This window comes from Columba livia, chromosome 9 (assembly GCF_036013475.1).
Source record: "Columba livia isolate bColLiv1 breed racing homer chromosome 9, bColLiv1.pat.W.v2, whole genome shotgun sequence".
NCBI classification, from domain to species: Eukaryota; Metazoa; Chordata; class Aves; order Columbiformes; family Columbidae; genus Columba; species Columba livia.
In genome coordinates, this window is record NC_088610.1 from 20,681,407 (window position 1) to 20,709,362 (window position 27,956).

Below are 27,956 nucleotides of genomic sequence, written 5' to 3' on the forward strand. Positions count from 1 at the left end.
TTTAGCAGCGGTCCCGCCAGCGCTGCGGGTGAAAGGGCGGATTGGCGGCGCGGGGTCAGGCGGGCGCAGCGGACACCCCGGCCGGCAGCTATGCTGTGCGGAGCGGGCCCGCCATGGCAGGCGGGCGGCGGGGAGAGGCGCTGGTCGGTGCCGGGCTGGCCGCGCTGCTCTGCGCCCTCCGTAAGTACCGGACCCTGCCCAGGGTGCGGCGAGCGACCCGAGAAACCGCCTCAGCATCGCCGCAGCTTCCTGGGGGACTGGAGAGAGAGAGAGAGAGAGGGGTGCTGAGCTCTGGGACCAGGGACAGGGCACACGGGAACGGGTCAGAGCTGAGCCGGGGAGGCCGGGCTGGACGTGAGGAAGCGTTTCTGTGTGAGAGGGTGTCAGATACGGAACAGGCTTCTAGAGAGGGGGTCGGTGCCCAGAGCGGTCGATGTTCGAGGTGCTGAGGAGACAGAGAGGGCTCTGGGTGACAGCAGGGTGACCATGAGCCAGCACTGTGCCCTTGTGGCCAGGAAGGCCAATGGTACCTGGGGTGGGTTAGAAGGGGGTGGTCAGTAGGTCAGAGAGGTTCTCCTGCCCCTCTGCTCTGCCCTGGGGAGACCACACCTGGAATCTTGTGTCCAGTTGTGGCCCCTCAGTTCCAGCAGGACAGGGAACTGCTGGAGAGAGTCCAGCGCAGCCACCAAGATGCTGAAGGGAGTGGAGCATCTCCCGTGTGAGGAAAGGCTGAGGGAGCTGGGGCTCTGGAGCTGGAGAAGAGGAGACTGAGGGGTGACTCATTCCTGGGGATCAATATGGAAAGGGGGAGTGTCAGGAGGATGGAGCCAGGCTCTTCTGGGTGACAACCAGTGACAGGACAAGGGGCAATGGGTGCAAACTGGAACACAGGAGGTTCCACTTAAATTTGAGAAGAAAGTTCTTCTCGGTGAGGGTGTCAGAGCCTGGCCCAGGCTGCCCAGGGAGGTTGTGGAGTCTCCTTCTGTGCAGACATTCCAACCCGCCTGGACACCTTCCTGTGTAACCTCATCTGGGTGTTCCTGCTCCATGGGGGGATTGCACTGGATGAGCTTTCCAGGTCCCTTCCAGTCCCTGACATTCTGGGATTCTGTGAGCTGGGGCTGTTGAGCTGGAGAAGAGAAGCTGAGAGGGATCTGATCAATGGGATCAATATCTCAGGGTGGGTGTCAGAGGATGGACCAGACTCTGTTCAGTGGTGCCCAACGCCAGGGTGAGGGGCACCGGGCACAGACTGAAACACAGGAGGCTCCATCTGAGCATGAGCAGAAACTTGTTTGCTGGGAGGTGCCAGAGCCTGGCCCAGGCTGCCCAGAGCGGGTGTGGAGTCTCCTTCTCTGAGACATTCAAACCCGCCCGGACCCACCTGTGTGATCTGCTCTGTGACCCTGCGTTAGATTGAGGGAATTACATCTTCAGAGGTCCCTTCAACCCAGCCATCCTGTCACTCTGAGATTCTGTGTAGAGGCGTTTGGACAACACCCTTAGTAACACACTTTAACATTTGGTCAGCACTGAAGCTAGATGGTCCCTTCCTACTAAAATATTCTATTCTATTTTAGAATTTAATAACAGAAGCAAGCAATTTTCCATGTTAGGTAACTGAGAATCAGCTGCGAGACCTGCAGAATTTCGTATTAAGCCAACGTTGCCTTGCTTTAGGCCTCTACTCAAGCGGATACAGGACATGTCTGGAGTTTTAGATCTACAGTGTAATCCTGTGGAAACTTAGAGAATAAACAAATAAAACAATAGCTGTAGCACAAAGTTCACTGTTCAAATCTGGCTCTTATAGGGAGATGATCTTATACAGGAGATGAGGAATCGCACCTGGAATGGGGGTTACAGTGGGAAAAAGTGGGAGTTATTACAGACTCCTCAGTAAAAACAAACCCACACTTTTGAAAGTTGCTCTTCTGGATAAATAAAAGATATTTCAGCCTTTGTGGTAGGTGGAGCTTTGTGTTCTACTGACAAAACAGCTGTTGGTTGTACTGAATTGAAATACTGTTTCCCTTCCGCTGTGGGAGCTTTTGCAGATGATGCGTTCACAGATGATACGATGTTGCTTGTTAAAGTTGTGTGATAATTACACATGCTGTTCTGTAAACACCGTTACTCACTCGTTCTGTGTTATTTTAGATGTGCAGGCCGCTTGTCCAGATGCCACTGTCACGCAGGAGCTGCTGAAAGACGGGTTTCACAGGTATGGTGTCACCCCGGTGCTGCATCACAATAATGTGCCGGGTAATTTTATGTGTGGAAAAGCTTCTCTTCTAATTCCTGCCCAGTTTTATCATCTCACTGAGCTGTGATCCGCAGGCACAGCTGGGCATGATCGAGTAATTAACAATTACGAACCACAGTGGAGGAAGAACAGGAGGCCCCTTTCTAAGATCTGCACAGAGGCCGTTGGTGGTTCTGAGAAGTCAACAGAGAAGTGAAACTTCATTTTGGTTGTGCATGTGGAATTAGGGTGAACTCCACCCTTCCTCCCTGGCGAAGGACAGCGTGGGTCGGCAGGGAACCGTTTGCTGAATTTGCAGCGCGTTTGCATTTAATCTGTGCACATTTGAGAATAGAAATGTTTTGCTTTTGTGGCTCATTTGAAGGGACCTGCTGGTGACGGTAGAACTCGGTGCAGCGGGGGAGGACGCAGGAGGATGCGTGGTGGCGGCGAGAATTCGGCTTCCACCAGGAATCTACGTGGATCCCTACGAGCTGGCGTCGCTGCAACAGCACAACGTAACAAAGGTAGCGACCCCAGCACCAAGACGTCTGGTAGTTACTCAGAGAAGGATGAGCACACTCAGGAAGTTGTAATCTCCGAGCTTCATCTGGCTCGTTGAACCAAGGTGGTTAATTCCTTTTTGTGGAAGGAGCTGCCGCACAAGTATCATCTTCGTGATATCTCATATCTCTTGGCTTGACCGTCATCACCCATGCCGGATGTTTTGTGTCATGTGCTGCCAGTATTTCGGTAGAGAGATGCGCTAAGGCAATGGCTTTAAGGTAATATTAGGCACTTAATTCAGTTAAAACATACAGATATGAAGGCTCTGGGCACCGTCTGCTGTTGGGATATTTGCAGGTGCTGGTGTGGCTGGGCTTATACGCATCGTTTCATTAATGGCCCTTGGGTTTGGCTATAGGCATGGTTGCACTGTAAACGTAAGAATCACTCATTGGAGAGGGACTTGAAAAGTTATCTTGGAACAGCTTAAGGGCAGAATTTCCAACTTGATCTTCCTGAGCACAAAACCAGGCTCAGTGTTAGAAAACAGAATGAAGAAAATAGTTTTCCCTTCTGATGCTGCAGCAGGTCACCACAGCAGCCTCGTAAATCCCCAAATCACACGCAAAATATTCATATATTTTTTTCCCCCGCATCCCTCCCTTGTGCTGATTCTCCTCGCAGTCATGTCTCTATCTTTTTCCACTCGCAGGCGGTGTTAATTCCTGATGCTGTCGATGTGGAGGCTCCTGAGTACTTGGCCGCGGATCTTCTTGTTCTGCTGTACATGGAACCCGACCCGCGGTGCTCTTGCTGTTTTCGAGCTGCCTTGCCCGTGCATGGGCGCTACCACCGGCCAGCAGATGGGAGCGAGGAAGCGTTGGTTGTTCTGAAGAGCCCCCAAGTCCTGCTCTGCTGCTGCCACAGTGAGATTCTCCTTATGTGTTGTTTTTGGGGAGAAATCCAGAGCTTGGGATCTGGATCTGTATTTGTCTTCTGGAGACGGAGCTCTCGGTAGATAGAACACGAGGGGAAGATAGCGGCCCTGATAAAGATCACGTTGTCTTCCTCTTTGAAAGCTGCTGCTGCCTGACTAAAGGCAGATTAACCATCACCAGACTGCTGCTGCCGTTGCACCCTTGTACTCCAAGTGTTGGCAGCTGGTCTGTTTGTCACTGTCCCTGCAGGCCCTGGCTTGTTGAGGGTCGTGCTCTTGGCAGCTGATGCCACACATGGCATATTTAATGTTAATATCAGGGCCTGTTTAATATTCTCTATCAGGCATTTCTATAAATCAAAGTTTTCTGGTGGTTTGTAACACGTTCTTCCCGTGTTCCCTATATATAAGGGAACTTCCTGCACACCTGAAGGTTACAGTGGTTGGAGTGTCAGACTCCTGTGAGACAAGCACCTCATACCCACTGACACAAAATCATTCTTGGTAGCTGCCAAGTCAGATTGTGCTAATGAGTCTCAGCTCCTTTATCTTCCCTTGAGCGTTATTTGGGCAATGATTTTCTGGGATGAATTTTGGGGCAGGGTAGACTGGTCAATTAAAAAGCGGTGTGAAATCTTCCCATTTTTCCGCCACATTTACTACTTGTGAGCAAGAAAACATTTATTATTAATATGAAAGCACTCAAAGTATTGGACGGGGAGCTCTTGCATGTGCCAACAGGAGGCCAACAAGGAGAAATGGAAGAAGACTTGACGGAAGAGAGATTATAACTGTGTGGCTAAATTGAAGGGATCTAGATGATGAATTATTATGAATAATTATGATGAGTTATTATGAAGGCAAATGATGAATCATTTGCCTTGTTAAGGACAGAAGGGCCAAGATACCACATGGGTGAGAGTCTTCCTTGGGTCTGTCTCATTATTGGGAAGGAAAAGTCGCAAAGTTCACAAAAAGGACTTGATCTTGTGGGTTTGCTGGGACGTTTCTGTTGGGCCCGTTTTAATTTTGCTAACCGTTGTGGAGGAAAGATGCTCCATTGGGAAAGGTCTTCATCTGATCCGGATCCTGCTGATGCATCAATGTGTTCCGCAGATCACTTTGCAGAGTGCAGGAAGCCGGCTGAAGTGGAAGCTCCTTGTTTGGGCAAAAACGTCGGGCCCTGTCGGTGGCACAGCCTAACACACAAACCCGTGAGTTCTTAGTTCCGCTGGGAATTCCTGACACTCTTTTAATAATTCCTGCCTGTTTTTTTAGTGATTTGCAACCTCCATAGCACAGGAACTGATGAGTAAAAGACTAGTTGCGGTATTCCTCCATCTTTCTTTTCTGACCAGCTTTTCATAGGTGTCATCCTGCCCTTCTGACATGTTTGTACTCGCTCTGTGCTCCTCTAGTCCTTTGTGGGGCTGCTCTCCTCAGTTTTCTTCCTTGATAATTTACTTGGAATTCTAGGATATAATTGGCACTGGTCAAATTAAGAAAAGTCTTTACAACGCAGGTACTTTAGAGGAGTAGCAAAGTGGAAAACTACTTTATGAGGGGTAAAATCCCAAAGATTGAAGGAATAACATCTTTATAAAGAGGCCACTTGTTTGGTTGGTTTTCTGATTGTGGAGTGTCTAGGAAAAGATGAAGTTACTTTGTGTTCAAAACCAAGAAAATTGGTGTGGTCAGCAACTTTGCATACTCAGAAGGGTTGCAGTAGTGTCTAGAAATTCAGAAATAAGACTAATTTGTCTCATAACAAATCTGTTGGTTTTGTAACACATGCCCACCTGTATTTAAGATACTTGCAGACACCTGGGGTATCTGCAGCTCTTCTCCAAAAATGTTTTAGAGCTTCTTGCATCATAGCGAAACCAAATAGTTGTTTGTCTTGGAGAAAAGTGGCTTTTTGGTGATCTGTGAAATATTCTGAGAGCTTTTCTCTTCCGTGCTGCGTTCCGTACCTATCCTCAATGGCAAACCTGTTGTAAGAACAAAGATACAGAGAATATAAATGGCTACCAGTTAAAATGCCAGCAGATAAACGTATTGAGCTGTGTACTGTTTGCTGTAAATTGAAAGGCTACATCCCACCTCGGTTTCCATTTCGAATCCTAGAACAAGCCTTAGCAAAGGGCTGGTTAAATAGCAGTCTGGTGACTAATCCTCTGCGTTGCGCTCAAAAAAGCAATAGCTTGTTAAATGCGTCTAATCCCTTTATTTTTCTTTGTAGGCACATGAGGAATTGATTCTGCAGGTTCCCGTGGGGCTCAGACAACACAGTTCGTTGGTGTGTGTGGTGACACTTCTCAGCACAGCGCTCTGTGCCACGCTGATTCTCACAGCCGTCTGCAAATACGGACACTTCTAGACAAATACAGCATGACTGACAGCAAAACTCACTGGATATTACATCAGCTTCCTAAATTCATCCTATTTTACCATTATTTATATCTTGTTAATGCACGAGGGTCCCATAATGGGTTAGAATTCCCTTGGCCTAATTTTTACAAACACTTTTCACCCATGGAGGACTGTTTGGGTGCATTTTAAGCGGCCAAAGCAGATGGAGAGTAAGAAAAGCGCTACAAAAAGCTGGAAGAGCTGCCGCAGGCTCGGTTCCGATTCCATCCCCCTGGCCCAGAACTTGTTTCCTCCTCTTGCAGAGGTATTTGTATTTATTGAATTTAAACCAGCAAACTCAGGGATTGGTTATTACGGGTATGAAAAGCATTATCTGACATTAAAGTTTCTGAATTTGGTTATGTGTGAATTTGGGAAGAGACATTCTGTTTTTCCATTAGACGGGAGAAAGCTTAATTAATCTCTCCCTTTCTAATAACTGGCAGGGATTAGGTGCTTTGGGTCAAAATGTAGTTGAAAAGAGTTTAGAAAATTTGAAAGAAATTTCACCCGATTTCAGAAGTGGAAAGAGTAACGCTTGGGAGACAAAAGGTGCTGAAAAGATACTGACTACAAGAAAATATTTAGATTTGCATTCAGCCATCAGAACAGTTGATAAATACAAGGAAATGGTGAGGAAATTACTTCATGGAAAACCTGAGTTGCTCTGGATTGTCAGAAGAGCTCGGTTGCTGTTTCTTGCTGTCAGTAGGTGGCATTGTGAGCTTGCGCGAACTCCTGGGGACTGGTGGTGGAGAAAATAGATTTTATTCCCTGTAAACTGAGACTAAGTTAAGAAAAGCAGGTGATTTTGGGGAGTGCATGTGTGAGAAACGAATGAAAACTTCCAGTTTTCAGCTTCTGCCCTCCTTTTGAGTGCTCAGCGCGCAGCCGAGCCTTCTCAGCAGCAGAATCGGCCTTTTATTGCTGTCCAGCTGTAGCTCCGGGATCCCTTGGGCATCTTTCTGCTTCTGCCGGAATTCAATAGCGAGCTCGTCTTGTGACTTCGCCCACGACAGGTCGGCGAGTGCTGGGACACTGGGCTCTTGTTTGCCTGACGATTTCTGCGCCAGCGCTGCACCCGCTCCCTCCCAGGAGTCGCCGCATCTGCCTGGGGGAAGGGAGAAATCAAAGAGAACAATTGCAGAGAGATTTGGTGACATGATGAACCACATCAGCGCAGCGGGGCTGGTGACCAGTATTGTGACGCTTGTCTCTCAGCAGGATTTTTAATTCCCAGAGACGAGTTCTCGTGCTCGCTCTTTTACACAGGTAAATAATTCTGTGTCGCAGTCTGACCCTTGGAAAGGCAACAGCCCAGACTGCAGCTCAGCTCAGGTCTTTATCACCTGAAATCTCTTTTAAACATCAGATAATACCAGTTGAAAGATCCTGGCTTGAATTCCTTAGCTGAAACAAGCTGCCCGATATCACAGCCTAGTGAAAAAAAAAAGGTAAATATCTTTTGGACAAATGTGACAAAATATTGCAAGTGGCAAAAAAAGTGGAAGATCTGGCAATCTGAACAAGTGAGGATGTGAGAATAGAAACCAGTGTTAGTGGTAAGATGCTGTAGGGGAAACTGAGGCAGGAGGGGCTTGAATTACTGGGGTTTAGTGCTGTCAGTACCAAATACTTGGCATCAGAACAGGTTTAGATGGGCACTGATCAGTTTGGCTGGCATGTAGCTCACTAAATGTATCTAAAATTAGTCATGACCTCACCAATAAGCTTTTCAGCTGAACTTGATTCATACTGATTCTTGTTATTGTGAAATATGAGAGAAATCACAGAATTTCTCAATGAATTTCTTTTTTGTTATGGGAAATAGCAAATATTTACCATTTCTTAAATCCATAGCATTTGTATTAAAAATATAGTCGACAAGATTTTCTTTAAAAGCTGCAAATAAGTGTCATAGCTGTTATAGTGTAGAGTATGAAGGAATTTGCCAGTTAAATTTTCTCTCCCATACCAGAAACGACTGTCATTAGGCAAGCACAGCATCTTGCAGGCAGAAATGAGATACCTGTGAGTCCTTAGGAACAGATACAAAGGGCCAGACACAACCATATTCGTTATTAATATATGCAAGGACTGAATCAGAGCAATGAAATAGATGGTTTGGAGCGAGAGTGAGTGGGTTTGGGGGTGAAGGAGCAAGGAGAAGTAAAGATACCTTATGGGAAAGGAAAGTAGAGCTGAGGGAAGTGTGAAGTTCAGAAATCTGCTGTGGTTTCTGGAGAGATATGTGCAGAGGTGGATGAGCAAAATCTGGATCGTGGGAGGATCAAGTACAGAGTTCTATCAGAATGGGAAAGTAACAATGCGATATGCACAGAAAAAACAGATGTTGCTTCAAGCCTGGACTGACAGAGGATGTGAAGTCCATGCTGCAGGGCAGGTGGATATTTGGGGAGGTCATCTGGAAGATTAAATATGTCACAGGAATGTTGAGGGAGAAGTTTGAGGGCAAATATGCTGCTTTCACAGCTGCATTACTGCTGTGTCTCTTGGAACCTTGGCTGAGCAGTGGCTTGAGTCGCTGATGGTAGAAGTGGCAACATGGGAAGCTGGCGGAGCGACTGCACGCTGCTGTCACCGGTACTGCTGCACCCTGAGCTCCGGGGGCTTCTGGACCTGAGCAGTTGTTGGGAGAAAGGTTAATTTGTTGTCAGCTGTATGGATACCAAAATGAGCCCCTTGGTTGGAAAAGCCACTCAAGACCATCACGTCCAACCGTTCCCCCAGCCCTGGCACTGCCCCATGTCCTGAGAACCTCATGTCCGTCTGTCCAACCCTCCAGGGATGGTGACTCCAGCACTGCCCTGGGCAGCCTGTTCCAATGCCCCACAGCCCTTTGGGGAAGAAATTGTTCCCCACATCCAACCTCAACCTCCCCTGGCACAACTTGAGGCCGTTTCCTCTGCTCCCGGCGCTTGTTCCTGGGGAGCAGAGCCCGACCCCCCCTGGCTCCAAGCTCCTTTCAGGCAGTTCAGAGATCAGAAGGTCTCCCCTCAGCTCCTGTTCTCCAGCTGAACCCCCAGGTCCCTCAGCCGCTCCCATCACACTTGTGCTCCAGCCCCTCACCAGCTCCGTTCCCTTCTCTCCACTCGCTCCAGCACCACCAGAGCAAGAGGAAGAACCGTGCACAGAGGAGGTATGTGAAGCACAACCACCCTGACACCCTTCCCACCCTCCTGCTTGCAGATGGTTGTGGCTGCTGTCCCCTCTCGTACCCCCGCGAGCCGGGGGGGGCCTGGGCAGGGAAGAAACTACTGAATCACTTTTCCTCAAGGAATTAAGCGTTGAGGAAACAATGTCAAATTTAAACTCCAGAGAACTGAAGTGAGGGGTGAAGAAGAGCCAGTTGAGAAGTGGTGTAACTCTGTGGGGTTTTTTTGTTTGTTTGGGTTTTTTTCTGTAACTACAGTCAGCAATTTCTATAGCAATAGCCAGCTGCAGGGGCAAAAGCCCACTGCCCTAGAGAAAAAAAAAAAAGAATTATCAATCTACGAAAATGTCAGATGATCTGAGAACAACTGAGCTGTGATGGGTTGTAAGTACTGTGTGCTGTTTATAAATATATAAAGGGGGGTGTCAGGAGGATGGAGCCAGGCTCTTCTGGGTGACAACCAGTGACAGGACAAGGGGCAATGGGTACAAACTGGAACACAGGAGGTTCCACTTAAATTTGAGAAGAAACTTGTTGGGGGTGAGGGTGTCAGAGCCTGGCCCAGGCTGCCCAGGGAGGCTGTGGAGTCTCCTTCTGTGCAGACATTCCAACCCGCCTGGACACCTTCCTGTGTAACCTCATCTGGGTGTTCCTGCTCCATGGGGGGATTGCACTGGATGAGCTTTCCAGGCCCTTCAACCCCTGACATTCTGGGATTCTCTGTGGTGGGGAAGGCCCGGAGCAGCGCTGGCCCGGGCCTCTCCCGTCCCAGCCGCCAGCCGGGACCCTCCCCGGCCCCCTCAGGGGTGCTGCAGGGGCCGCGGTTCCCCACCGTGGCCGCCGCCCCGGTACAACCGGCCGGGGCCGCTGTCCCTTTAGTGAGCCGAACTGCGCTTCCCGCCCACCCCGGCGCACCGCCGAAGTCGTGACGCCACTTCCCGCGCGGGGCGCGGCGCCTGCCGGGAGTTGTAGTCGAGCATGCGTGGCTCCGCCCCCGCCCGCCCCCGCGGGCTGTGGCCACGCGCGGCGGTTCCGCTTCCCCTCCGGCCGCCGCCGCCGCCTCGGTGGGTCCCGCCGCCGCCATTGCTGAGGCGCCGTGTGGCGGCCGCGCCCCGCTCCACCCCCGCCCTTCGCGCCCCTGAGGCGGCCGGCGCCGCCGCGCCAGCCCGGTGAGTCCGCTCCCACCTGCCGTTCTTTGTGGAGCCCGCCGCGTCGGGGCCTGCGGCGGGCGGCGAGATCCGGGGCGGCCGCTCCCCTCACGGGCCCCGCGGGAGAGAGGAGGGGCGGGCGGGCCGGGGGGCGCTGCGCCGGGTCCGGCTCCGGGAGGGCGGCGGCGGGAGCGGTGCTCGGCCCCGCTTCCTGCGGGCCGCGGTGGGCCCCGCCTCGGCCCCCGCCCCCGGGGGAGCACGGGGGGCTCGGAATCCCCGGGCAACGGGCGAAAACCTCGCGGGAAAGCGCGGGTGTGGGTGTCGCGGAGATAAATCCTTACCAAAAAAAAGGTTTAAATAGAGAAGCGGAGCGCAGAGCCCCGGCCCGCCCAGCGCCTTGAGCGCTCTGGCTCTTCAAGCGCCTCACCTGCGTGGGGTTTCTCTTCCCTGTGTTTTGTGCTTTATTTTTATTACCGCTTTTTTGTTCTGTCAAAACGGGACGGTTGCACTTTGGTGCGAAGGTGTTGGGGAGGATAAAGTCGGTTTTAGCCTGGGACGAGCGAGCAGCTGCCCGGGGCTGCGTTGGGAATCAGCCGCTTTCAAGGAGCGATGTTGTGCTGTTCCCAAAGTGAACCGCTTCCCCTTCTGACTCACGGAGAGCGGAGACACTACCGATGTATGTTTTTAAAATAATCGTTATTTTGGAGGTCTTGTGATGATGGTGATGTTAGGTGCGATTCAAACATGGTGTATTGTGGGGGTTTTTATCTTGTTATTTCTGTTTTTGTCTTTTTTTTTTGGTGTGGTTTATACTTGTGCAAGTCTACTTTGCAGTATGGAGCATCCTCACAATGTGAGCCCCGGAGCGGTACCTCCCTAAAAACACAGGGACCAGCTTCTACGTGATTCGATCTGTTCGTTTTGGAGGCGGAGGGAATTTAACTCACAGAAGTGTTCTGGGGGCAGGTTAAGAAATACCTGTGTGTAACCAAATGACTTGGTCCAGTTTGATGTGACGGACTAATAGACTGAAATAGAAGCAACATGGAAATGCAAAAATGCAAAACCTCTGTGTTACGATCTTTGGAGTAGAATCTTTAAGATAATAGGAGCACATTAAAAAAAATGCACCGAGTGATGTTTTAGAGGAAGGAAAAACCTTACTTAAAAGTTCACTGGTTGGGTATTTCAGTTCTTGAGGCCAGAACAAAACTGCTTGAGGAAGAGTAACTCAGATCTTCTGTGTTGTCTAAGTTGTGTGTGGAATTTGACTTAGCTTTGTGCAGATGTAGTTGTTAAAACAAAAATATCGGGCTGTTAAATGGGGAATGAAGCCTTTGTCTATTGATCTTGCAGTTTTTAACACGGTGTGGCGTGTTTCGGTGTATCCCAGGCATGGTTGTCAGAGGCTGATTTACTGGGATGAAATTCATTGCGAGTTACAACTGGGACGTTGGGCCAACTGGGGGAGTTTCCTTCAGAGACACCTGCTCGTGTTCCCCCTGTGGTCTGGATGCTGAGCAGAATGGTGAATCCTTGACCACGTCTGGGAAGTAAAATCTTGTGCTTATTTTAAAATGTAGCCTTTTAAAACCTCATGTGTGCTTGCGCTAAGTCAGCCTTTTCGTTATATTTAAAAATGATTCAAATCCAAAAATTATTCGAATAACTTTAGGGTAAGGGTTCAGGGTATTGGGGCTGCGGATTTTGTTCTTGTGCTGGTATGAAAAGCCATAGGGATCTGAATCTAGCTCTTTGTGTTTTACGAGTAAAACACACTTCTGCTTTGGAGTTCTTGCATCAGTCTTGGTTTGGGGCTGCTTTTTTTTTCTTCTACCTTTTATGTGTTTTCTGCATTAGGAGGTTTCTGGGGTACTGAGAACTTCCCTGCAAGTTTTGTGCCAGCATATTCATGTTCCTTACAACACACATTTATTGATGTGTCTGTGCCGCAGCCACAACAAAGAAAAAGCTGCTTGTTCTGAAAGCAACCCCTGGTTACCGAGGTGCTCTTCCAGACGACCCAACCCAGTCATAGCACCAGCAGAGATGCAAGTCCTGGGGTCAGAAACTGGGATGCAGGCAGCAAACGTTGAAAATCATTTGGCTCGGTAACCCATTCAGGAGGAGAAGGCAGCGGAGGGATGGTGGAGAGGTTTTTAGCAGCAGGCACCAAGTATTTGCACACATCCTAATGAATTGTTTCTGCTGAAGTTGGGAAAGGATACAACCAAGTTGCCAAAAGGAGGTAGTTGTGGAGCTTTCCCTTTTTTGTTTTTAATTTTCTAGAAATATAGTCGCAACGATCAGCTCTGCTCTGCGCTCTCTTGGACCTGGTGAGAGATTCAGAAAGGCTGCAGTGAGCTCGATTTTCAGATTTCCAAGGAGGCACCTTCTTCCTAAATCAAGTTTGCCTGGCCCCAAACTTTGAGACCGCTTTGTAATTGCGCAGTGTCGCCTTGGAGAGGGTTCCGAACCTGCTGAGCTCACCACAGTGACCAAACGGACCTTTTCGGTGAAGTTTAACTTGTCAAATGCTGAAGTTACCGCTTTGGTCTGTGAAGTGTAGTGCTGCTGGAGATAACAAATTGCTCCCAGTGCTCGGGTGTCTAAGGGTTCTTGTTGTGCTTTGCTGTTTGGAATGAGGGTGTCTAGAGGCTGCTATGTTGTGAAATTTTATAAAACTCTTGTTTGCGTTTAAATGCAGGTGGTAAGATATTTTCAGGTCTCCTAGCGACCGACCTAACCAGGGCCTAAGTCGCAAGGTGTAGACTGAGCTCACAGTTTATATTCAAGCCGTACTTTACTGCTCAAGGTTTGTGAGATCTTGGAGCATGATTTTACCTAAATTGTGCCTTATTTTAATTGGAAAACACACACTTCAGTGCTGTATTTTGACCGATGTAGTGGACAGTGTCTGTCATCAAGAGCTGGAAACACCGGTTTTGGTCCCAGTCCTGTATCTGACTTGTCAGTTTAAGTCGATCATTCTTTCTGTTTTCTCATCTGGGAATGGGGATTAGTCAGGCTTTGAAAATGTCTCCCCTGGCAGGCAGGTAGAGGTGGAAATGTTAGGAACATGCCTTAAAATTCATAGTTTCTTTTTTGCTGTTTAGGTATATTTGTGGTGATTAGACACGCTGTCTGTGAATTCACGAGAGGAATTCCTTATGCTTTTGAAAGGCCAAGGTTACCGTGTATTGAAATACTTTAGAAATTGGGCAGGCTTCTTTTATTCTTCAGGCAAGACAAGTGGATTTTGAAATTCTCGAATCGATGTATCTAACTCCTTTAATTTCAAAATGCTTTTAAAAACCTTTGATTCCGCTGCTACCGATGTACAGGTGCGTGGCATTGTTTTGATGGAAACGCTTTACTAGGGAATCAGAGTATTTTCAAGTCTCTTAGGGAATGTTGGGTGCTTTGTAAAATAGATAGGTCGTGCTTTCCCAAAAGATCTAAGCCCAGCCTAAAGCTTAATGCTTAAACAGCACCACGTTGTAACTGGAAGATGTTCTGGCATATGTGTAGTTGCCTGTTGCCAACAACTGTACGGTATTTGAATACTTGGTCAGGCCTGTTCTCTCTGCCAATGAGCAGATATTGTTTCCTACCTTTAAAAGAGTTATTTTGATAAGATGGGTTTAATTCTTTCTGACTCTGTACTTTCACTTCACAGAAAAGCAGCTGTAGGAAGGAACCGACATGTCAGGACTGGTTTAAAAGGGGTGTACCATGTAAAGAAAGGGATTAAACATAATTGGAATCGGAATGACGGCAGCTGGCAGGTGTATTAAGGAATGGAAATACACTAAAAATCTTTCCAATTCAACATATATATATATATATATATGTACACACACACATATACATTTTTTTTTTTTTTAAGGTTTCTGCTTCCTGTTTAGGTGCTGGATGTTTGGCTCAGTGGGTACCCACAGCATATATTGGCTTTCCCATAGCTCCATTAATGAGTCAACTCTTTAATGAGTTTTATTCAATAGTGTGGGGTTTCTTTTAGAAACAAATGTAATACTTTCTACTCCAAGTTATATTTGTTCTTCATTTACCCGCAGTCTAGAACTCATTGAACTAACAGAGGTATCTCTTGTACAGGAGCGAAAAAGGGCTGTTTGTAGAAGATGCTTTTAAGGATTGCCTTTGAATCTTGAAGCCCATTCCTCCTGAAAGGTTTTCAACAAAGTGAGAACCTGTACGAATGAATATTAAAATATCTTTCCCCTACGTTTGTCTCCTCTTTTAATAGGGTCTTTTGGGGATTCAGGCAGGAGCTGGCTGGGCAGTTTCTTGTGGAAATGGAAAGTACGCTTCAGCTTGTGTAGCATCTGCTTTAGGATGTAAAAAATTACTGTTTAATAAGTTATGTTAATATTTTAAAGTGAGCAACTTTTAAAACTCAAAAAAATTACTAAAGGTAAAAGGAGAAGAAACCTAAGAGTCTCTCAACTTCTGTTTTAAACTGTTTGACCAATTAGGAGTTTATAAGGCAAGGCATTAAACATTTTTGACCTTTTTGCCACGATTCAGGATATCGGAATCCAGGAAGAACAATTTGTGGCCCAGTTCCAGGTGCTGCTGAAAGGGGCCCCTTTGAACTCCAGAGGTCGCAGGAAGGATCTCGTCCCATCAGTCCTAAAACGCCAGCAGCAACCGTTCCCTGAAGGTGCTGGAGGAGAATGGGCCAAAAAATGAGAATAGAGTCGCAGCTCTGCATCCATAAGCCCTTTTTTGGCTGATTTACACCAAAACATTGCTCTGAGGTAGTTTTCCCATCGCTGCGTTGGTGCTGGGAGACACTTCCCAGTTCAGCAGCAGCTGCTGGGCGGCATAAAATAACGTGGTTTGGGTTTTGCAGCTTGTATAGCATGGGAATAGAGAGTTTAGCAGTGAAGTTAGTGGGCAGCTTGGGCAGGTCCAGAATGTTTGGGTATTAATTCAGTCTTCTTTTGAACCCGCATCATCTCGGATGGCTGTTACCGGCTTTCCTTGCTTTGGGCTGATTGTATTTAATGAAATATTTGATGTTTTCTAATAACGTTCAGTTACCTGAGTGCTTGAGATTTTTACCAGAACATGAAATCACCTGCTGCAAGTGTTTTAGACCAGAAATACGCGACTGCGTGATTTTACACCTGGGTAAATGTGAGAATCAGCCATTTAGTTGGAGGGGGAAAGGAGAGAGTCTTGCTCTCCCCTGCCCCAAAACCTTTCTTTCCACCCTCCCTGATGAGCTGTTGCATCCCCGGGTCTGCGTCAGGGCATTAAATTGACGGGAAAGGAATCACTGATGTTAAACTTGGTTTTGCTCCGTGATGTGATGCTGCTGGAGGGTTTGCGTCTGGTTTGTTGCTCCTTCTGCATGTGTGTTCCTGAGGTTTTGGGAACGTTACGCTGAGCTGATCTCAACTGAACAAATGGGTGTTTCTTTGTAGATCTTATGACCCCATAGCAGCATCTTTTCTTTCTGTGGCATAGAAAATATGTTTCTAATGTTGTTAAATGGTTTGATTTTTCACTGTTGGGACATTATCGCCACCAGTGTAGTTCAGGATTTTCAAAGATATTTGGCAACAAGAGTGGTTAATTTGAACCCGGTGCCAACATGCTAAAGCTCTTTGATAGTAAAGAGGCTCGTGACTGCCCAAGGCAGGAAATTCACGCAAATAACCTCCTGATTTTCGTTTCTGGCACTTTATAAAGTATATGGCAGAGCAGGATGGGGAGCGTTTTGCAGTAACTGAACTATTATATGTGTTGGCAGTGCTGGCAACTCTTGTGAATGCTGTTTTTCCAGCTCTTTTGGGCTTATTTGCATGGAATTTTATTTATTTGTTTTAAATAGATGGGATCAGTGTTGAGATTTTTAGATGTAGATTATTCTTCCAGGAAACTAAAAATTCCAAATAATTCAGTACACCCGTTCTGGGGTTTTTCTTCACAAGCAGGCCTGTGTAGTTTTGATGTCTTTTATTTCTTATTAATAATTATTCCATTTTAAAATATTTTACTTCTGAGAGCATAATTCTCATTCTCCTTGCCCTGTTCTGCTTATGCTGGAGAGTTTTATAGTCTTTTTGCAGCACAAGAACATGCTTGGTAAAACTGGATTGACTATTACTTGTGGAAGAAGACACCTGGTAAACCTATACGATAACACAGCAATGTTATTAATACTAGAGCTTGGAGCATCTAACATAATAAAGTTCTAGTGTCTTCAAAAAAGGTTGGGGTGTGAACTAAAAGAATGAAGGATAAGTGAAAATACCAAGATGGAATGATTTTTAATTTGGTTGAATTCATGGTAGTGATGATTTTATTACTGCAGCAAAACAATATTTGGATTACCAGGATTTAAATAATTTATTTTTTCTCATTCTGGCATTGCTGCTAAGAGGTGCTTGTCAGACACATTGGTGGCACAGACTTATATCTTCTAACACTTTCAGCATGACTCAGGGATCCTCCTTGCCCTGATATTGAACATTTTTGGACATAAATCCTTGGCATTTCTTTTCTACCAGGTCTTATTTGGGTAAGCGATGGGTGATGGTTGGTCTTGACTTCATTAGCCCTTCCAAGGGCCAAGCTTTCTAAGTTTAAACCTGCATCTTGACTGGAAAACTCTCTTTCAAGGATCTTGCTCACGATTGAAAACAGACGTAACTCTTGTGTCATGTCACTCTGATTAACCAGAGTGTGATTCTTATGCTGCTGAAACCGTGTTTTCCCCTTAACAGTTTTATCATTTCATCAAATAACTTGTCAGCAATCCTCAACATTTGGGGTCTTAATCGTCCTTTTATTTTGTTTGTGTTTTTAATTTCCTAAATGAATTATGAATATCATCAGTTCTTGCGTTTTGTGCCCATACACACCTGGTCGATGGTGGATTTGGGGCCGTTTCCCAGTGAGCACTGTGGTGACAGACTGGTGGCAAGTCACTGCTCCAAGTGACATTTAGTGGGCTCTCTCTTTGTTGCCGAGTTTCATAGAGCTCTGTATTTTACCCCTTGCTGAAATTCGCTTCCTGTTTCCTGAACAGAATTGAAAGGACCTGAGAAAGTTTCCCCTTAGATGACAAGCTCTTGAAAAGTTGCCCAGTTTTAAAGGTATTCTATTAGGGTTAACTTTTTCCATAGTTAAAATGAATTTCATGAAAAGAGATTTGGGTTTTTTTTGTATTAAAAAAAAAAGTATGTTTGAATTTTCATCATCACAGTAAGTCTTCCATGCAACAAAAAAGTTGTATGCCCTCTTTTGTATGTTCAGACTCACTGGTAGCACCTAATAGTATTGTAAATTAAAAATACAAAGACTTGGCATAATTTTCATTGGAGTGGTATGCGTGGACGCAAGGACCTCGTGGATGGAAACCTGTGTTTCATGGGTGAGTTTTTGTCTTGGAGGCCTGTTTTCTGTGAGTTCAGTCTCATCCTCATAGCTATCTTCAACTTCTTCATTGCACAAAACTCTTATTGAAGGCGAGAGAATAAGGTAGAACTAGGTTGGTAAATGCCTGAACCACCCAAAAGTGCATTTTTTTTGAAGCTTCATTCTTGCTCAGTAATATTTCACCGCAATATTACCATTCTACCCGTAAGAATTTCACTCATTCTTTATTGAACAGGCACATAGTTCTACTGTGTGGAGCTGGAAGGGCTACTTAATCTTAAACTTCTCCAAATGCTACTTAATCTTAAACTTCTCCAAGTGCTGCAGCATCCTAGCCTGGCCAGCCCAGGCCTCACAGCTGAAATACCCAGGGTATAAAACACCCCAAGGAAGCACTTGGAATAATAAGTTCAGCAGGACCATGTTTCCAGTTGCTGAACATCCTTTATAAACCGTTAAGCAACCTAATAGATGCCCCAAGGCAAAACCAGCGGCAGGGCCCTTTCAAATGATGTTTGCGCTCCTATGTGCCTCTGTGCCATAATTTATACAAGGATACAAGCAGGTTTTTAAAGTCTTTTGCAGCTTTCCAAGTTCAATATTATGTTTTGTCAACTGTTTAAATATTATTTTAACTCGACAGCTTCTTTTGGAAGCTCTTCTGCTTCGCAGAACTCTGCTTATCCTGTGTTGTTGTAATTTTCATAGTCCTTTCGTGTATTCAGTTGGTAACTCTGTTCTTCATTTTGTGTTTTTATTTGTTAAAAAGTATTTTGTTCTCGAGCTGTAAAATCTATTTTTGTGGTGCTGGTGCTGCAGCATCCTCTATAAACAGCCGTAGATGGCTGGAGAGAATTGGTGTCTAGTTCTCCATCCGTAAATCAGGGATAAAATAATAACATAAAACAGTAGGATGCGTTACATCACTCTGAAAATTTGATTAATTTGCCCATGCACAAGTGGTGTTTAAACCATTGTGCATCTATTTCCATACATACACATTGATGAGATTTTTATCATGCACTTGATTTGCCTCTTCTGGAGTTCGTAATATTTTCTGCTTATTGGCTCCTATGCTTGTCTTGTAGGCTTGGCAAAAAATAGTTTCCACATCAGCATATGAGAATGAAGACACCCAATTCTAGTTGTTTTGGATTAATTTCTTAAGCATTTTAGGTAAAAACCTGTTTGTAAGAAGAGTGAGAGAAGCAGTTTTACTAGGAACGACTGAAAAAAAAAGAAACAAATTAGAAAATTAGTTCAAAACCTCATTCTTGCGTCCAGTTTTTTGAAGGCAAATTGTTCTTCCCAGCTTCCAAGTGAGCACTTTGGCTCCGTGGAAGATGTTGAATAATGTTTGCCCAAATTTCAGGGGTTCGTGGCATTAAACTATACATTAGTATGTTGGTTGTATGCGTGTGGGTGGTTTTTAAGTGGGAAACATGGAAAAGCATGGAAGGCAAAGCAGGACGGTGTCACAAAAAGGTGATTATGAAGGTATGAACATGGGGGGTGAAATAAATAACTTACGCTTTTTCTATGGATAAACAATGTTTAATCCAATTCCTTAATTGTATTCCTTAAACACATGTTCATTAGAGCATAAGCAAAACAGCACTGGGTGTGCGGGGATTCGCTCTGCCCAACACGCACACCTTCTAACAATAAGACGTGTGCTTAAATGCAGTAAGGTGTTACATATTCATAATAACCCCACGAACGCCTGTACATATTCATAACCTTTCCCTGCTTCTTATTAAAATGAGTCTCAGATAACTATTTCCATAGTCTCCTCCTTGGCCCTCCCCTGTTGTGCCTGTGCAGTGTCACTTGGTGGTTATGAGGAGGGGTCTTTGGGGGTCTTTGGATGAAGGTTCCTTCAGCTTCGTCACAGTGAACTTTTTACCTGTGGCTCATTATGATGAATTGACTGGAACCCAAGCTGCCAAGTTGACTGAAATCAGACTGGCACCCCCTTTTTGCTGTAAATCTTGGCTATCTTGTCTCCTCAAGGTTACAGCTGGTGCTGTAAAACTTCTTATCTCGGCATTCGATGAGGTTCTGTTTTTTTCTTAACACAATTGGTTACATACAGCTCTCAACTAGACATTCATTATGTGGCTTAAAGTGTTAGATCGTTAGTAGGCTCTTATTGTGTGGTTGGTTAACCCTTAAAATGTTAGTTCCCTCTATCAATATAACTTCATAACCAAGTTTCGTGACTTTTTACATAGAACTTAACCACCTTTTCCTTTTTCCAGGTTCAGAGCCCGTGCCTCATTTGCTTGTATCTGTTAGCATTAAACATCTTAGCACAAATCACAACTGCATTTCTCACAGAGCCTGTTTCCCTTGCTCAGGCTGCTCTAGGTATTAATTTGTTCTTTTGCTGCTGATGGGCACACGTCTTCATGTCTAAATGCTTTTTTTTATGTTGATTTGAGTTGTGGCATCTGCACTTTGTCCTTTTCATACTATTTTTTTTTGCCGATTGAAATAACGGGGAAGGGATCGCCTGTGATGTTGCGCAACGGCTGCAGGATTTGGTTGTGTGCGTCCCATCTAGATGTCTTTACCTCTCCTAAAAGGGTTAAATACGCCAGGAAAAAAATAGGCTTATGACTTTTTTTGTGTAAAAGCTGTAAAACTTTAACGTTCCGCAGCGTATGGAGTTGTCTCAGAATGTGACAAGTTTGAAGCACTTGTGCTGTGTGAGGTTTCATACCGTATTTTAAAAAGAACTGATGCCGTCCTACAGTTCTGCTAGAGAAATATTGCTATCTCCCTCCCTGACTGTATTGCTTTCTCATTGATAGTTTTTTTTTTTTTTAATTTTGGGGGTTTTTAATAAATTGGCAACTGCATTTCCCCGTTGAGAATAGGTGCTTATTCACAGATCACAGAATTTCAGCAGGAATAGCTTTCCCAGCTCATGGTGAGTGAATTTTCCTGGTGCAGGAGCGGGATGCTGCAGGGAACTCTGCTCGTGTAGGAACTGGAGCGTTTGAAGAAGTCATTGCACTTATCTGCCCTGGCACAAATGGAATAGAACTCTCCCACTAGTTTTCTGTATGGTGCTGCTAGAAGATGCGTAGAAAATGAGTGATTTATGTTCAGTGTGGGTATGAAGTGTGAGGCCTTGTCCAGCCACCAGAATCAAAAAATGTATGTGAAAAATGTAGCTGTTCCAGACTGAGTTATTTCTCTCTTTCCCCCTGTCTTTTCCTTTATTATTCCTTTTTTCCACAGCTGACATTTGACAGCAATACCGGTGTGATGAGGGACTGACAGATCCCTTCACCTTGGATTCTTTCTCTTCTTTGCCGTCCCAGTACACACCGCGTTTTCCCTCCTCTTCCCAGCCAGCCCTGGAACTCTAACTGGGATGGATAACCTTGTCTTACCCAATAATATTTCCAGTAGTTTAAAAACCTTTTGTTTCTCTTTTCTATCAGTTACTGGTGATCTCTTTGCATGACACCAGCAGCCTGACATTTTTCAAGCGATCTCCTTGCTCCGTTGAGTGGCGATTGGGTTAAACAGCTGGGAATGCCATTAGAAATACAAAAATACACCAGCTCTATAGGTGGGTTGTGCAGCCTTTATTCAAATAACTTTTGCTCTGGAATGTGTGATCCCTCCCTGCCTGTAAACGCCAAGGTTAACGAAGAATCTCAACCACCAGACGCAGGCTTAATTTCTCTTTTCCCTTGTAAACTTACCCACCTCGCCCTTTTCCCCATTCTCCTTTGATCTTTTAGAAAACCTCAGCTCATGGAAATTAAGCCTGGAAAGTGTCTCCTGGTTAGTGAATTATGAGTAAGCGCAAACACCTTGAATCACGGATTTGCATGGGCCATATACGCTGTAGGGCGACTTGTCTGTCTTTAGTTGACTCAGGTTTTTAAGTAGGTAGAACAGGGGCAAATAATTTCCATGCTGAGGGTTGAATAGATTTTCAAACACCTTTGAGGACGCTGTGAGTTGCACAATGGTTCCTTGAAGGAAAACTGTGGCTGTGGGCTGTGTAAAATAAAGCGTGGCCTGAATTCAGCTGGTAGGTGGTAACTACCCAGCCCTGGGGCAGAGGGTGGAAATCAGTCCCTCGGGATTTAATTCCCGCTCGTGGCCTGCACGTCACGGCCTCACCGAGTGAGTTTTCCTGCCAAACGCGGGGGAAATGGGAAATAAAAGCAGCTGGGAAGTCGCTTCTGAGGCCCGTCTGGTACTGTCGCCTGCAGCTTTTGAGCTGCTTCAGAGTTAATGAGGCAGAGAAGAGGTGTCTAGTTCACTGGTGGTAAAATATACAACTCAATAGTGCCGGTTTTATTTTATGAAGCAGAAAGGGTGAATCAAGCGAGTCTGGATTGCTATGCATGGGTTAAAGGGAGAAAGCGGAGATGTATCCCGAGACTCGTATCATTAATTTGCTTAAATTTTCTGTGTGCTAATGGGCTTGTCCCAGGACTCTTGCAAAGGCTGGAGCAGAGGATCCCTGAGGGCTCTTCCTTCTATGATCTTGTCTCTTTGCAGTTTTCCCTGTTGACATCTTTTTCAATCACAAAGCATAGCTGATAATTAGGACGTTATCAACCCCACATCCAAACTCAGAGTAAAAATGATTTGGAAGAAATATTTGTCTTTTCTGCCATAGTGTCATTATATTTTTTGGCTATATATATATATATATATATATATATGTAGATTTTGTGAACCTGATCTACCCATTTGGAAGGCTGCCGGAATCCTAGAAGCACGAGCTGCTTCGCTCGTCTTTATCAATGATTGCATGAAAGTTGCACTTTATTATCCCCATACTCAGGTGAGGACGACTGAGTTGTAAGCACAACACGACGAGGCTGAAATACATTGATTTTGTGTTGGCTGTCAGGGATGAGAAGGCGACGGCTACCAGAAAAACCTGGGATCTGGTTTTATTCTGAAAATGACATTTTTGCAGACCAGTTGCTCGTTTTTAGTGCAAGACTTTGCACATCTGCTAAGTGCCTTAAGGAGTAAATAGTTGAATTGCTTTAGGTTGCAATGCACTTTGGCAGTGGGTTTGAGGAATATTTTTCTTTAGAAAGGCTTAGTAACCCTTTCGGATACCCCATGAATAGGATATTTGTCTTCTGTAACATGGTAAGCACATCTCGTTACAGTTTTGGAGAGACTATTCCTTCTTCTGAACAAAAGATCATTTCCTTTCTGCCTTTTTAAAGATTTCTTCTGTTCGACCACATTTTTGTTCCCTTATTCTTTCCCCAACTCTATTTCTCACTTGGCAATTAAACAGCAGTTAGTTTTCTCTGTGCTGTGTTTTCCCCTTTCTGTTTGTGTGACTCGGCAAAAATAATAAGGAAATTGAGGGGTCGGAAAAAGACAAGATGGAAAGAATTTAACTGGGTATATGTGTCATTCAGACTGGGGTTCTCCTATAATATAATTAGAGTGAGAGGATTATGTGTTGCCTCTGGGACACGTAGCAGTAAAGAGAAGACGGCAAGAAAGGACCTGTTATAAACCCTTATAAAAGGTTGTAGCCTTGCTGGTTGAAGGAGGCGAATTGGTGCTTGCAGATGTTAGTTTGGAAAAAAAGACACTGGCAATTTATTGTTGGCCTTGCTGAGCACTCAGTTTGCTTAATGTCAGTCTTAAAAAATTATGTTTGATGGGATCAGATATTTTTTTATTTCTCTTTTTTTTTAACCTGTTTTCTCAACAGGTTTGAAAGGGTTATCCTGCTGCTTTGTGCTTGTAAATTAGGGAGATCTGTGCTTGTTGGGGGTATCTTAGATTAGTCTGCTTTCCCCTCCCCATAAATGAAAGTTAAATAAAAATAACTTCATTTTCTCAGGTAGATTGTTTGGCATTGACTGACCACCTCAATCCCAGAGCCCCTAAAGCTGGAAGATGTTCCAACAATTCCTGTGGAGGTTGTTTTTTGTATTTTGAGAGGCTTCGAGAGCTGCGTGTTGCATCGGAGCATCCACATGTGTTTTTAGTAACCCTCGGTGGAACAGATTATCCTCCTGACTCCTACTGCCTGTTATCAAGGATGCTCTTGCTTTTGCACAAGTTCTCTTTTGGCAGGCAGAACATCAGTGGCTGCATTTGCCAAGGCTGCGAGAAGGTAATTCTTTGTCTGCCACCGCTGTTTTTTTTGCACAAAGTTTCTGAGTCGCAGAGATAAGTATTTTCAGCCTCGGAAGGTATCACAGAATCCCAGAATGTCAGGGACTGGAAGGGCCCTGGAAAGCTCATCCAGTGCAATCCCCCCATGGAGCAGGAACACCCAGATGAGGTTACACAGGAAGGTGTCCAGGCGGGTTGGAATGTCTGCACAGAAGGAGACTCCACAACCTCCCTGGGCAGCCTGGGCCAGGCTCTGACACCCTCACTGAGAAGTTTCTTCTCATATTTAAGTGGAACCTCTTGTGTTCCAGTTTGCACCCATTGCCCCTTGTCCTGTCACTGGTTGTCACCCAGAAGAGCCTGGCTCCATCCTCCTGACACTCCCCCTTTCCATATTGATCCCCAGGAATGAGTCACCCCTCAGTCTCCTCTTGTCCAGCTCCAGAGCCCCAGCTCCCTCAGCCTTTCCTCACCCGGGAGATGCTCCACTCCCTTCAGCATCTTGGTGGCTGCGCTGGACTCTCTCCAGCAGTTCCCTGTCCTGCTGGAACTGAGGGGCCACAACTGGACACAATATTCCAGGTGTGGTCTCCCCAGGGCAGAGCAGAGGGGCAGGAGAACCTCTCTGACCTACTGACCACCCCCTTCTAACCCACCCCAGGTACCATTGGCCTTCCTGGCCACAAGGGCCCAGTGCTGGCTCATGGTCACCCTGCTGACCCCAGGACCCCCAGGTCCCTTTCCCCTACACTGCTCTCCAACAGCTCGTTCCCCAACTTACACTGGAACCTGGGGTTGTTCCTGCCCAGATTCAAGACTCTACACTTGCCCTTGTTCTATTTCATTAAATTTCTCCCTGCCCAGCTCTCCAGCCTGTCCAGGTCTCTGGATGGCAGCACAGCTTCCAGTGTCAGCCGCTCCTCCCAGTAGTCTCATACTATCCCAGAAATCTCTTTTTAAGATCTGATTCAATAAATCTCATGGATCCAAATGCTTCCAGTTGGAAGGCAAAATACCCAAAGCAAGTTGTTTGACTCGAGATTTGCTGGTTCTGTGAATTTTTCCGATAATTTCAGGTGGATGAGCTGCTGAACTGTGTTGCTGTTAGAGACGGGCAGGAAGCGAGCTGTGGCGAGGTAGCACCGGCTCAATAAAAACTTGTCAGAAAGCTGCTTTCAGCTAATCCCTGGGAGGAAGTGAACTATAATCAGTACTAAGTGAGCTAATCACAGGAAATCTATTGCTCAACAGGAGCCTTTAAAAAAAAAAAGGGCGGGGAGAAAGGGAGAAAGAAAAATACCCGTGCAGACATTTCATTCTGCTTTTGGATTCCAAAATCCGTTTGGTACAAGAAAACGGACTAGCTGATGCAATGACAGCCTGCTCACCTCCACATAAAAATTGTGCAGTGTGAATATCTGTTTGCCTTCTTCTCCGGAATGATGAAGCATCAAGTCTCGTCTCCTCCAGTAAGGTGTTTTTTTCAGGGATTAAAAGGTGGTGGTGTGGGGAGGCTGAGGACAAGCTAAGCCTTGGGGTCGATGGAGTGGGAATGAGTCTCCAGGCATTTTTGGTTTTTTACATTTATAATATAAACCAAGAGTGGGACACGACTGTCTTCAATCCGTCTCGTTACACCGGTCTTTTGGAGCATCTGACACTAGCTCTTTTACTGATTGCTTTTAATTTCTCTGCGCTTTATTTTTTTTCTTTCGCTTGACATCTGCCTTGGAGGTTTGTTTGCGGGAGACGTTGATTTTTGCCGTTTTCCTCTGCTCTGGCTGTCCCGGATGCCGCTCTGTGCGTGACAAGCGCTGCCAGCAGCGCCCTATAAGGCTCTACAGGAAGACACCGACTGACAGCCGGCCGGGCAGATCCGCTGTAAGGACGGGGAAGTGCACTTACCGGCAGGGCTTGTGTCACTTTTGAGCTCTCCTCCTCTTCTCCTTCTCCTCCTCCTCTTCTCCTTCTCCTCTTCTCCTTCTTCTCCTCCTCCTCTTCTCCTTCTTCTCCTCCTCTTCTCCTCTTCTCCTTCTTCTCCTCCTCCTCCTCTTCTCCTTCTTCTCCTCCTCCTCTTCTCCTCCTCTTCTCCCATTCCTCTGTCTGACAACACACAGTTTTGTACGTTCTCTGCGTCCGGGGCCCGGATGTCTTGCAGTTCTTGCAGCCGTTTCAGGTGGTGCCCCAAAAGTATCCTGCAGCTGGAGTGGCACGTCAAGGATTATGATTTCAAAAGCAAAGTGGTTTTGTTTCTTAATGCATTCTTAGCCTGAAATCCATTACTTCTGCTTTTTCATCAACCCTGCAAATTAGACTTGAATTTGACATTCTTGTTGTTCCTTCTGTGTTACATTGTCAATAGTAAATGACTTGAGTCATTTTTACCGGCAATGAACAGACCTGAGTTCAGGCTGCAGCTCTGGCAGGGTATGAACATATGGAAGGTTAGATTGATTTCACTGATTTAGTTCTGGCTCCTCAGAGATCTGTGGCTTAAGCACCAGTGTAAAACTGGGATATTGTCTGCCAGGAGTGGGGATTTATGTGCATGTTATCAAGCTTCATTTATTTATTTATTTTTTATTCTTTTATTTTTTTCAATCCAAGCAGTAGTCCAGTGTAACTTTCACATCACAGAGCAGACAGTGAAACACAGGTGCAGCCTAGACTCCTCAACTACATTAATTTTAACATCTTAAGAAGACAAATTCAGCTCATTATGATATGAGAACTTTCTACACCAGCTGTTTGATTTGATACATGGTACCATCTCCCCTTGCTCGTGGCCTTACAGTTCTACACTGGTGCATATGCACATATAATGCATATTTAAAACTGCTCAAGTATGAGTGGTCCAGGGAAAATGTGACTGTGCACTGTAGCAGATAGGAAGCTAATTGTATTCAATTTCATTTTATTTCCCTTCAGTCATTCTGCAAGCAAGTAGGGGAGGAAAAACGTCGATTTTTAGAAATCAGAGGAGCTCAGTAGCAGCCGGGTGTTGGAGATGGGCTTCGGGTGCATCGCACCCCCACAGGAGCACGTCCCTTCGGCAGGGACGTTCCAGCTGTGGTACCTGTCCCCAGGGCGGCCCAGGCCACCGGGACCTGCACTAGAGGACAAACCACGTGTCACACTTTTCTTAATGCACGGCAGTCCAGTGTGAGCGAGGAAGAGCGTGAGCAGCAGGTCGATGGGAGGTTGGAGGTCGTTCCTTCCCCTTAATTTGACCCTGGTGAGGCCACATCTGGAGTTGTGTTCGCTTCTGGGCTCCCCAGTTTAAGAAGGACAAGGAATTACTGGAGAGAGTCCACTGCAGGGACACAAAGATGCTGAGAGGTCTGGAGCATCTTTGTGCTGAGGAGACACTGAGAGAGCTGGGGCTGTTGAGCTGGAGAAGAGAAGCTGAGAGGGATCTGATCAATGGGATCAATAGCTCAGGGTGGGTGTCAGAGCATGGACCAGACTCTGTTCAGTGGTGCCCAACGCCAGGGTGAGGGGCAACGGGCACAGACTGGAACACAGGAGGCTCCATCGGAAAATGAGCAGAAACTTGTTTGCTGGGAGGTGCCAGAGCCTGGCCCAGGCTGCCCAGAGCGGGTGTGGAGTCTCCTTCTCTGAGACACTCAAACCCGCCCGGACCCACCTGTGTGATCTGCTCTGTGACCCTGCGTGAGCAGGGGTTGCACTGGGGGATCTATGGAGGTCCCTTCAACCCAACCAGCCTGGGATTCTGTGATTCTGTGAAGAGCTGCACGTAGGAAGTTCTACAGGAAGCAGCCGCGTTTTATGCTCGCACAAGGAGGAATTGAGGGGAAAAACCAAAACAAAACAACAAAAAGCCAGAGCACGCAGACTGATGTGCTGCAGCAGTGTGTGTCCATCAGCTTTCTGAAAACTGCCTAATTCTCACTTTACTTTCCAGCTTTTACTCACTCAGGGTTATGTTTCCGGGTGTTTTCCCACCAGCGGCAGCGACAGGAA

General features: G+C 46.0%; 2 protein-coding genes and 1 long non-coding RNA gene across 7 annotated transcripts in view; 2 read left to right on the top strand and 1 right to left on the bottom strand.

The window, feature by feature from the left end:
- The first annotated feature begins 50 nt into the window (after window positions 1-50).
- Window positions 51-6,471, top strand: PIGX (phosphatidylinositol glycan anchor biosynthesis class X). Its single transcript, XM_065073066.1, has 6 exons — window positions 51-180; window positions 2,161-2,224; window positions 2,631-2,772; window positions 3,465-3,678; window positions 4,806-4,903; window positions 5,932-6,471. The coding sequence occupies exons 1-6, from the start codon at window positions 114-116 to the stop codon at window positions 6,067-6,069; spliced, it is 723 nt and encodes a 240-aa protein (XP_064929138.1). The 5' UTR covers window positions 51-113; the 3' UTR covers window positions 6,070-6,471.
- Window positions 1,787-10,862, bottom strand: LOC135580187 (uncharacterized). 4 transcript variants are annotated; one of them, XR_010474485.1, is made up of 3 exons: window positions 10,462-10,834; window positions 8,281-8,741; window positions 1,787-7,208 (listed from the first exon to the last, which is right to left on the bottom strand). It is a non-coding gene; the product is annotated as an uncharacterized LOC135580187 (long non-coding RNA). The 4 variants fall into 4 exon arrangements; XR_010474484.1 differs by having other exon boundaries at window positions 1,787-7,212; XR_010474483.1 differs by having other exon boundaries at window positions 1,787-5,680; window positions 5,793-8,741; window positions 10,462-10,816.
- Window positions 10,277-27,956, top strand: part of PAK2 (p21 (RAC1) activated kinase 2) — a 46,156-nt gene continuing 28,476 nt past the window's right edge. The window contains exon 1 of one of the 2 annotated variants that reach the window (XM_065073045.1): window positions 10,277-10,445. The gene's annotated coding sequence lies outside the window, so the exon portion shown is untranslated. Of the gene's footprint in view, window positions 10,446-25,260; window positions 25,442-27,956 lie in introns of those variants that run through there. The other variant, XM_005501563.4, reaches the window with a different exon arrangement.